This window comes from Colletotrichum jinshuiense, chromosome 11 (genome assembly GCF_051148585.1).
Source record: "Colletotrichum jinshuiense chromosome 11, complete sequence".
Classification (NCBI taxonomy): domain Eukaryota; kingdom Fungi; phylum Ascomycota; class Sordariomycetes; order Glomerellales; family Glomerellaceae; genus Colletotrichum; species Colletotrichum jinshuiense.
Window position 1 is genome coordinate 750,717 of NC_139304.1, and position 11,734 is coordinate 762,450.

Below are 11,734 nucleotides of genomic sequence, written 5' to 3' on the forward strand. Positions count from 1 at the left end.
ACGGCCGGATTCATCTTAAAAGTAGATAGTAAAGGTGTACTTAATAACTAAGGTATAAGAGTTACGTAGCTAAATAGCTGTTAGCCGACATGGTGGCAAGTTAAGATGAAAATCTTTGTAAACAACAGTTCTGCAAACATGATACTAGGCTATAGGCCCTATTATTAAATTATTAAGATTATTAAATTATAATTTTTATATTTCTAATATTCTTTTTAACTACTATAGTAGATATACTCTTATACTACTACTACTACTATTCCTATTGCTACTATTACTACTATTACTATCTTAATTAGTAATAATAATAATTAATAGTAACGTAGTTAATAAGCAAGCTACTAAGACGAGGCAAGGATTTAGGTATATATTGCCTAGCAGCTGTATTACAGCTATAGTGGCTGTAAGTCATGTGACTATTACAAGGGATAAAAGGGGGCTACAGCCAGCTAGACCGTAACAGCTAGAATCAATTAATCAATCTAGGCCTTTTATCTCGTTAGGTGCAGCCAACTATAATTTATTCTATTTGTTTACTATAGGGTAGATAGATGTATTAGGTTATATACATCCATCTATCTATATACCCTATATTCCACTTTACTACTTTCGTAAGCAACTGCCCGCCTTAATAGAATATAACTAAGCTGTATGTAAAATTTTATTACGAAATTACTAGGAACTCCTACTATTTTCTAAATAGAATTTTACGTGTAGTATACCTAGATTTTATTAAGGTAAGTAGCTTGCTTATATAGGTAGCTCGCCTTTTAACTACGTTACTCACTTTATTAATAAAACTATATTTTTTACTTTACTAGTTTACTATTGTAACTTTATAATAATAATATAAGTAAAAAAGAAAACGTAATTAATATTACAATTAATTAAGAGGAGAAATAAACTCTGTTATTATAGAGTAAGTAGTAACTAACATTCTTAATATTAAGGCTTATAGTAACGCTTTATATAATTATACTTTTACTTAATAGGAATTACTAAGTAATAAGTACTAATTATCTTAGTTACCGCTAAGCAGCCGGTCTAAGCCGGCTGATGACTCCTATCTCCGTAGTACCTATTGGGACGGTGCAGGGTTCAACCCACGCAGCCCGCACGCATGTAAGCAGCAGGGCTACTTTAGCCCTTGACTACATCACCCATCCTATCATCTCCTTAGTCATCAGCATATATCTAGGCCTGAGCAGAGCTGCCTGGACTTATCCAGAGGGCATTGGGGACACACATCACTGATAGTCCTTTCTTTTGCTCGTCAGCCAAGGCCATTCATCAACATTCTGTTCGTACGTCTGCAGCGGAGGTGACCACTGAGCAATAAGGCAAAACTCTCGACCCTACCCGTACAGCTCAGAAAGTGCGATTGTATCGATGGTATAGGCCTGATCAGGCTTATTTCAATCAGACAATTGATACTCCTATTGCTCTGCGGACGGGAAGTCACTCTATGGTAGGCGGAACCTAGGGTGCGTGGCGGTATTGGGTGTTTTGTGGGGTTTTGCATCCATCCATCCCTACTGTTTCACTTTACTATGTGTGTACACAACCTCCAATTTGACGCAATACACTCAATTAAACGACCCCATCGCTTTTTACAATTGGTTTGATAGATTGGCTTTGGCGGCAGCGCTGCAATCCTGTAGACCCCGCTTCACTGGTCCCGTGACTAGCTGCGGCGGAGTTGAGTGGAGTCTGCATGCCTCGGACATGGCGGATCTAATTATTGCCTAAACAGGCTAAGGACATCCCCGAGCAACTCACTGATGCACCACATACGGCCACGGGAAATGATGCTCGGGACATGATGATGCATATGAATGAGCTGTTTTGGGTATTGACCATATCGACGGGACTTTTTTGAAGTTCGAAAGCTCAGTATAAAGAAGCCGCTTGTAAGTCTCAGTAACCCGCCTGTCCTTGTCAGGTACTGAGTCCCGCTTCTACGCCTACATTATTTAGGGTTAGGGTTAGGGTTAGGGTTAGGGTTAGGGTTAGGGTTAGGGTTAGGGTTAGGGTTAGGGTTAGGGTTAGGGTTAGGGTTAGGGTTAGGGTTAGGGTTAGGGTTAGGTTAGGGTTAGTGTTCTACTTGATCTACCTTTTATAGGGGTGTAGTGTTGAGTAGAGTTCCTAACTAACAAGATATATAGGTGTTACATTCTTAGTGGTGGGTAGTAGTAGGTAGATAGGTGTAGTAGGTGTAGTAGGTAGGTAATTATAGTAGGTAGGTTAGTTGCTTATAGCACTATAGGCCCTCGGCCGCGGCCTCGGGTTTCAGACCGAAAAGCACAACAAGGAAAACGCCGTCGTTGTCGTCCTTCTCGTCCTTCTCCAGCGAACTCGCCTCTCTAGCGGCATCGGGCTTGTTGATTAGGAGGATGCGGCGGTCCTACAGGCCGGGGGGATGAAGAAGTCGCGCGGCGACCTCGGTGCAGTGGTGCGCCGCGCACAGCGCCATGCGATAGGCCTCGGGCGTGGTGTCATAGAGCTGGATGGATCACTTGGGTCGGTTGGAAGCGTCCGGCGGCGTCTGGGTGTCGGGGTCCGTTTCCGTCATCTCCCAGGCCGCGCAGTAGGGCCTGCCATCGTGGCTTGGGGCCTCTTCGACGAAGGTGCGGGGGTTCACCCTTCTTCCCATGATGAATGCTTTTCAAATGATGGCTTTGTGGTTCAGTGACATGTGAGACGGTGATTGAGAAAGTCGGGATGTCGCTCGGTCGAGGACAAATGACAGGACATATGTGCTTGGGGCGAAGGAAGGGGCACAGTTTAGTAGGCTGACTAAAGCTTGCAGAATTGGGTTGGGTCATATTGGCTCAACACAAAGCACAAGATGCCGAATTACAAGAGACTTCGATGTGAGTCCAACCCTCCAAGACAAATCCTATCGTGGTTGGAACGTTTCAATGACAGCTCCATCATGAAACCTTTGTTTCTCAGCGTACACTTCCGCGGCTAGCCCGTGAAAAAGGCCGCAAAGCGCTAACTCGTCCGTGTCTGTAGCTGATAGCGTTCCGAGGGTATGGTTGAATAAACTGGCGGCAACTCCCGACCTTGGTTTGGTTATGAGCTACGGGTTAGGGTTAGTTACCGCAGTCTTTAGATGGTCAGGGTTTCTCCGGGTCATGGGAGGCCGGTTTGAGCACACGAGCCCGCGACAACGGCTTGATAGGTCAAGAGGTGATCTGGGAACACTGTTCCATTAAGAACGAACCTTTCTGGCGTCAAATTCTACTCAATTTGCTTTAGATAATGCCAGCTAAGTAAATCTATCTACAAAAATCCTTTCGCAAATGTTGAGTACCTGCTAAAATGTGTGGTTCTTGTTGTTATTGTAGTTATATTGCGCTAAAGTTAACTACTATAAGGGCTGGTGAGCCAGGGCGCCTCTGGCGGGGTAATTGCAGGTAGCGTCGGCAATTGCCACCGATTAGCCCGAGACCTGTCGGGTCCGGATTTATTCGGACGAAGTCCGTCATTATGCCGGTTTCGATTCCAACAGTGACACACTCTATTTAAGGGCATTGAAGGCCGCCATCATTGTTGGTCAAGCATGAGTCTTGTCAAAAATGTCAGCATCTAGGCAATTATTGCAGTAGCATGCCTGCTGGTCCTACTTACCGAGATCGATAGAAGTGGGTTTCTTAGTGCCCGTGCTGTCAGTGCATTGACAATTGAGTACGCTACGGTCAGCCGCAAGACCACAGTCGCAGAACTTGAACGAAGGACTGAGAAACATTATTGTCAGTAAATTCTTCATCTTGTCTGGGACATGTTCATACCTGGATGGTCGGCACTGAAACTAGGGTATTAGTGTACGAACTAGACGCAACTTGAATAGGGAACAGGGCCACCTACCACAAGTCTCCCGCCAACATTTGCTAGACATCCAGTCAAGTCGATACTGGTACCATCAGAGTCACCAAAGCTGTCGTCGCAACTAGCGCTTATGGATGTTGTTTGATATGAAATGTTACTGCAAGACTTAGAGAAGTCACCAGCGTAAGCTAGGGAAATGACGGCGCCGAGGGCGCACAGAATGGTAAACCGATGCATGTTGATAACCGAATCAGTGAATTTTACTTCTTAGGTATGTGATGTGGAAGGTGTAGGCAGCCACACTCACTTCCGGATGAACTCCATTGCTTTATATATCTTCCTTGCGAAAGTGAGAAAACATTACAACATTTGGCAGGCCCAGCATTCCCCCATTCATCAGTCATATTCTCAGACAAGGCAATCTAACTTAGTTGTTCTCCTGAATCTGTCTTGATAAGCCGGGTCAGGCCGAGACAGCAGGCTGTTCTACGCTTGATCTTAATGGGCCGTAACTAACGGGCTGAGTCATTGGTGAAGTCTGCCTCGTTTTCACGAAGCTTAACTAGCAGTTACTGTCTGCTGTACTCTGTATCCGTAATACCCGGATAAATGCCATGGAGTCTAAAGTTTAATTACTCCGTACAATAATCTGTTCTACTTTTCTCAACAAGATGCTGCTGTAATGACCCTGTTGGAAATGAGCAGGTTTTAGGGGAACTCAAATCCAATGCTAACGCTGCTTCTTGAGTCAGTGATGGTTGTGTGTGGTTTAATCTTTTTTGCGGGCAGCGAAATGCGACTCATTAAACTCTACTGTCAAATTCCCGACACAACCGGCCCTTAATTGTCACTCAACTAGCAGGAGACTCATAGATAGATAGCTCTTCAATGCAAGCTCTCTTTATTAGGCAGGGGCTTGTGTGTGATGAGACGGGAGCCCGCGGCGCCCCGCCCCACCCGTGGCCCGGTCCCACTTTTCCCTCCCCCCCTCCCACAACCGTGAAAGGGGGACCGACGCACGCCCGCGCCTGCAACCGGTAAAGAGCGGTCCTTCACGGCTGTAAAAGCCGTCGGTGCCCCATCTCCATCCTCTTTTTCTCTCTTCTCTATAAGACCTAGGGTTGGGCTGAGGCATCTCATCGACAAAAAGACCTATCGGCGTCATGTGTCACGTGCCACTCAAGATCGCATCGGTTACTGCCGCCGTGAAATGAGTGTCTTATCATCAAATGTCAGAAGGCGTCTCAGGGCTGGCAGCGACCCGGCTCCCAGCACCCGGCCCGGCAAGAGCACGATGTAATTCCTCTCACCCCTTCCCGGACCCGCCCTCTCAGGCCTGCAGCAAATGCCGCGAGACCCGATCCCCGAAAATAAGAGTCCCGAGTGAGAGCCTCATTTGCCGCTCTTTTCCTTCTTTCCGCCCTTGCTGGCACCGCTGTTCTTCGGCTTCGCGGCGGTTGAACCGCCGGTCCCCTTCTTCGTGCCCCCGGCGGCGCCCGAGGGGGTGGGAGTGGCGGCCCCGCCCCCAACTTCGAACTTTGTGCAGTCGTCCTGCGCGCCGCGCTGCGCGACGGGCATCGTGACAGGCTGGTGGTTGGCCGCCGCGATCATGGTGCACACGCGGTAAGTCCCCGCCGGCAGCCCGCCTTCGACCTTTGCCTGCAGCAGGCCCTTGCCGTTGCCGGCGTCGTCGATGCCCTTGAAGAAGGCGAACTTGCTCGGGTCTGGCGGGGTCGTTGAGCTCATGGAGCCGATCTCCTGGATCGTCACGTGGCAGTGACCAATGATGTCGCCCGCGCTGTCGAGGTCCTGCGGCGCGGTGTAGTAGTTGGTCGTCGGGTTGACGAAGACGCCGGCTTTCAAGTGGGTGGTCTGCACCGAGACATTGAAGGTGGTGCTGGCCTGCAGCTTGGTGCCCGGCTGCGGGTTGGTGATGATGGCGGAGATCATGTTCTTCTGGGCCGGGATCTTGCCCATGGGGATGGGGTTGCAGGACCCGTCTGTTATTTGCTGGCCATTGGTGATAGTCTGGCCCTCGCAGAAGTTGATGAAGTTGCTCTTGTCACTGGCATGGTTTGTGTGTTAGACAACTGTTTGGCGACTGTGTACGCCGTCCTCTTTTTTTCTTTCTTTTTCTTTCTTTTTTCTTTTTAGGGGGGGAGAGGACGGGAGTAGGAATGTTACATACGTCTCTGATTTGGCTTGTCCTGCCTTGATCCCGCTGGTCCCAGCTTCCTGACCGGTGAGGGCGCTGGCGCTCTGGATGAGGTTTGACTGGAGGCACGTCGACTTTGATTGTTGCCTGGCTAGAATTCCCAACCCGGAGTGAACGAAAGAGGAAGAACCGGGCAGGGCAACGCCATGAGCGAAGGTGGCCGAGAGGATCGCGGTGATAATGAACGGATAGAGCATCTTGATAACGAAGCAGGGATACTGCTGGGAACTGGATACTATGGGCGTCTTTTTTTTCAAATAGACTACGTGTTGAACACAGCTTGCACAGCAATCTGACTAAATAATGAATGAAACGAATGAATTAGAAACAATTGATCAATATAAAGATCAGAATACAATCGTAGGCCCTTGGCGGCGCCCTACGGCGACTTATATATGGGGGGAGGGGGAGACGAACAAGCTTTGTAGCCTCGAGATAAGCTTGCCGAACATCCAGCGTTCTCATGCCTACTCCACTGGCGTCCTTGGGGAGTTTGTCGACCTAAGAAGCTTTTGTGAGACACCACGTAATGTACTAGTGGTTTGCGAAATCGCCAACGAGTCTCCGCCCACAAAGTGACCGAAAGATTGCTAGATGATCCGTAATCATGGTCCGCAGGACCCTAGACAGGGCGCAGTTGGGACGCGCTAGCGGTTAGTTGAGACGAGTGGACTCTTCATGAAACCATATGCATCGTTGATTGGGGGGGAAGGGGGGTATTATGGGTTTAGAGTCAGAAGGGGACCTTGATACCATACGCGATGTTTGGGGGGTGCCCAAAGAGGAAATCCTGATATCCTCATCGTCGGTGGCAGCCGAAGTGTGGCAGGGATGACCAAGGGAGCAGGATCTGATGTGACATGTTGATCCGAGCGTCGTGCTTATCCAAAGGCCGCTTTTCCGTAGGCACTGTTCGGTATTCGGCCCTGGCGCGCTTCAGTCGCAGGATAGTGGGAACTCAACTCGGTCGCATACAGGGATCGCGAGTCTCAACAAGACATGGTTGGTTAGCTGTCAGTTGCGCCTCGGCCGACGATACCATAGGGTATATAGTCGCCCTGCCGTCTTTGCCGCAGAGGTTAGGTTTCGCCTCGCGCTGTGTTCGATCACATCAATTCGCGTATAGTCAGGAGAAGAGTCGATCAAGACGTGATTGGTTCTACTCTTCATGTTTACCAGGGCACTTTTTCACTCGGTGCCGTAGTCCTATCTAAACCGGCATCACTATCTGTTGGAAGCACAGGGGATTCGATACACCGTATACGGTAACGTGGGGTGACGAAGGGATAATAATTATCTGTCTGTACACCGTTGTCGGTGCCTTCCTTGCCTATGGATGCATCTTTGCTACCTATTTTGCTTGTTATGTTGCTCCGCAATTAAGCGAGCTGCAGCAGGCAACTTACTTAGGCTTATCATGCGTTTTAGCGACAAAAGTAGTTTAACAAGTTATTTTCTAATTAAAACAAAAAGGCAACAGGTAGAAGTAATTCTTGTATTAAGGTCTTTTAATAGATCAACTTAACTACTCCTTTTACCTATCTATCTTCTGTTTTTCTATATACGCTAAAGAATGAATCTAAAGTATGACAGCTAGGCTTAAAAATATACCTAAAGGAATATAGTAAAGTGTATTATATAAGTTTTATAGCTTATCTAAAGTACTTCTAGTAAAATCATTATAGATAATAGTATAAAGGTGTATAACAACCTCTAATAGGTAAAAAAGTTAGATTTATATTAAAACTAAAGTTTAATAAACTAATAATAAGTAGGTATAGTAATAGTTAAAACTAAAAACATGTAAAAGCACCTATAGTCTAGATTAATATTAAGTATTAAGACTTTAGTATTACCTTATTAATTAGTATACTATTTAGGTCTTTAGGTATATAATATTCTTTATAAAAATATATTCTATTATAACAGCTTACTTTAGTTACTACTTAAAGCTGATCTCTTTAATAACTAGATATTAATATAGGTAAGTTTTAGTATTAGATATAAAAGAGGTTAAAAAGATATTACTAAAACGTTAAAATAGCTATAATATAGCTAATAAATAAGTCAATTAGATAAGTAAGTTGATTACCTAACTATAATTATATTATAAACCTAAAAAGATATTAATATTAACGCTACTTAGAATCCTCTTCTTTAGTTGTTTCTATATTAAACTAATATATTTATATATTATATTCTATACTTTTATATATATTATACCGTTATTAACCTGATTTAGTCTTTAGCTTATAACTACTACTTTAATACGTTTTCTTATAAACCTATACTATTACATCCTTTTATAGCTATATATTCTTTATATTAGCTATAGTAAGACATCCTTCTTACTTAAAATATATTTTTTTAGCTTTCTAACGTTAGCTTAATATATTATTTTCTTTTTAAAGATTTTTATTTTCTACCTTTAAAAATATATTCTTATATATTATTTCTAGTATTTTTTTAAAAATATAGTTAATATTATTATTAATAAGTATTAGAAAGCTATTCTAATAATAGGTAATTTAATCTTTAATTAGTATTAACTAAAAAGTTGCTTCTATTAGGTTCTTTAACATCTTAAAAACCTAAAGTAGTAGTATTATTAAAAGTAATTCTAGAGGTGTTAAAGTATATAACTTAACGTCTAGCTTTAATAATATACTTTTTATATTTAAAGAGATAAATCTAAAGCCTTTAAAACCTCTTTAGATATTTTTTTCTATAAGTATTTATATAAAGGCCTTATAAAACACTAGAAAGAAGTCTTTTTTATAATATAAGTTATACTTTATTATATTTTATCTTTAATTTATTAACTATATATTATTTTAAAAGACTTAAAATATTTTATATCTAAAGGCTAAAGTAGATAAAATAAATAAGGTAGTATATAAAGTATAATAATATTACTTTCTTAATAATATAGCTTAAAACCTATAAAGTAATAGCTTTTATACTTATTAATAATAAAGAGGTAATAAAGACCTTTTATATATAGCTTTAAATAATAATTAAAGTATTTAACCTAATTTAAGCTTATTTTATTTATTATTTATTTATTTTTAAATATTATAATTACTTAGTTATATAAAAGATTTAATTTAGTATATTAAATTAAAAGATAATATTAGCTTATAATAATAATATATAATAAGATATTATAGCTTAATAAACTTATAGCTAAAATAACTATAACCTATTTTTAATTATTAAGCTATATTATCTTTATATTTAATTACCTTTTAATATTTATTATAACTATTTTAAATATAATCTAGCTTAATATAACGTTAATAATAAACTATAGTAGAGTTTATTAAAACAACTAGCTAAATTAAAGTAGAGACCTTAAAGATAAAAGGTAGAGTTTATTAAAAAAAGAAGGAAATAAAGGTTTAAAATTAAAGAAAAAATATCTATAATAAACTATAATATATTAAATTAATAGATATAATATTTAGTTTACCTTTTAGGCTATTTAAAATAACTAATAAAGTGGAATAGTAGGGATAGATGGATGTAAAACACTACAACACACCTAGCAACTACTATATACTCTAGGTTCCACCTACTATAGAGTAACTTCCCGTCTGTAGAGCAACAGAAGTATTAATTATCTATTAGAGATAGGCCTAATTAGGCTTATTCTAAACAGATAATTATACTTTCTAGACTATATAGGGAGGGTTGAGAGTTTACCTTGTTGCTTAGTAGTCACCTCTACTATAGTTGTATATACGTATAAGTGAATTTATAGATGATTTCCAGATTACGTAAAGAAAGGAGTATTTATATAATAGTATATACTAATATCTAATTAGGCTCCATCTACTCTAATTAGGTCTAAATACCTACTAATAACTAAGGAAAAGACAGGATGGTGATATAGTTAGAGGTAAAGTAGCCCTGCTGTCTATATATCTATATAGGCTGTATAGGTTAAACCCCACCTTATTTTAATCGTCCCCTAATTTGTTTTCCTAAACGCCTAAAACAATTACTAAATAACTAAAGAAACTAATCCTGCTATATCTAATTAGACCCAATTTAACGTTAGTATAGAGAATACCGGCTAGTAGGCTGCTCCTGCTGTACTCTATATTCCTCCTCGCATTAAAGCCGGTCTATATAATTATTTTATTTAAAACCTTCCTCTTATTCCAGCTTAAGGTATTCCTTTCTTCCAGCATACATCCTGGTATTACTGCTAGGTTCTAGTTTCTCTAGCTGAGCGGAGGAGTAGAGGCGGTAGCAAAATCCTCTATATACTTGTCTTATTACGGGAAGTAGGAACTAAAATCTCTTATACTTCTAAGGTTAATAAAACCTACTAGAATATATAGCCTTATAGTTCTAGAGGTTAGGATAATACTAATTAGGTCTTTATTATACTTGAAATTAAGATGAGAATATACCTAAAAGAGGCTACCTAGAAGTAATAGATTAATAGTTACTTAATTATTAGTAATAAAAAGCGTTATAGAGATCTTATATTTACTAACCTAAACCTATCTATATATTATACTATTAAAGTTAGATCTCCTAGTAGTAGTAGGAGTAAACGTCTATATTCCTATTATTATAGGCGTTGTTAATAGGTTATACTTAGTAGTATATAATCGGCTAAGGATGTTAGCTTCTACTCCTATATCTAGAATAGCCTAAATCTTTATATTCTAATTAAGTATATCTCCTTCTATAGAAACCTTAAGGACTAGATATAGTATTATAAAGTTTAGCGAAAGTTTATTAATTAGTTTAAAGTTAATAGTATATATTACTTTAACCTATATAGTATTTTAGTTAAATATATAACGTTCTTCCTTATACTTATATATAATAGCTTTAGCAGCCTTTTTATTAGACGGTTTTACTATACTTAAAAGCCTATCTAGCGCCTTTAGGAAGATATCCTAATATCTATTATCGTTAAGTAACTACCTAATAGAGGCTAGTATATATTACTTAAAAGCCGGCTATATAGAAAAAGCAACTTTAAAGAGTATAGTTACTAATCCTGTTAATTTCTAGGTAATAGTAAGTATAACAGCTAAATTCTTATTAAGTCTAACCTAATTAGACTACCTTATATTTAGAAGGTTTATTATTTCTATAGATGTTTTATAAGTAGGCTATAAGATTATTTTAACTTCTAGAGAATTAGGCCTACTTAGTATATACTTATATAACCGGTTGGTGTTACTGTTTTACTTTAGTATCTATTTTAACTTTTTAACTCTCCCTACTAAAGGGGATTTCAGGATTCTAGTTTAATTAGGCTTATTCTATTATACTTAAGACCTTATTACTATATTAATTTTAGTATATAAAGTTGTAAGTATGCTAGTATATATTTATAAAGGCTAAAGGTATACCTTAACTACTTAGATACTAATAGTAGGCAACTTAAAGGCTATAGATTTTATAGTAATAGATATTAGTTGCTTAACGTTATTATTTAAGATAGTTCTTACTATAGTTAATAATCTTAAGTATCTTATATTATTAGTAATATAGGCTAGTATAACAAGGCGGTCTAGTTGGAAGCTATATCTTATATTTTAAATTATAGAATTAAAGACTTCTATTATATTTAGAGATAATAATCTAATTAGGCTATATTTATAATAGTTATCCTAATAAATAATTAGACTAATACTTTTATCCTTAAGGAGCTAT

At 39.5% G+C, this 11,734-nt stretch overlaps 2 protein-coding genes across 2 annotated transcripts; both read right to left on the reverse strand.

Annotated features, from left to right (window-relative positions):
* Nucleotides 1–2,260: 2,260 nt before the first annotated feature.
* On the reverse strand, nucleotides 2,261–2,653 carry EsH8_XI_000131 (uncharacterized protein; the record flags this gene model as incomplete). The annotated part of the gene is made up of 2 exons (XM_083274039.1): nucleotides 2,261–2,363; nucleotides 2,517–2,653. The coding sequence occupies 2 exons, from the start codon at nucleotides 2,651–2,653 to the stop codon at nucleotides 2,261–2,263; spliced, it is 240 nt and encodes a 79-aa protein (XP_083120375.1).
* Nucleotides 2,654–5,226: 2,573 nt separating this feature from the next.
* Nucleotides 5,227–6,246, reverse strand: EsH8_XI_000132 (uncharacterized protein; the record flags this gene model as incomplete). The annotated part of the gene is made up of 2 exons (XM_083274040.1): nucleotides 5,227–5,899; nucleotides 6,023–6,246. 2 exons carry the CDS (start codon nucleotides 6,244–6,246, stop codon nucleotides 5,227–5,229), a joined length of 897 nt encoding a protein of 298 aa, XP_083120376.1.
* Nucleotides 6,247–11,734: the final 5,488 nt, after the last annotated feature.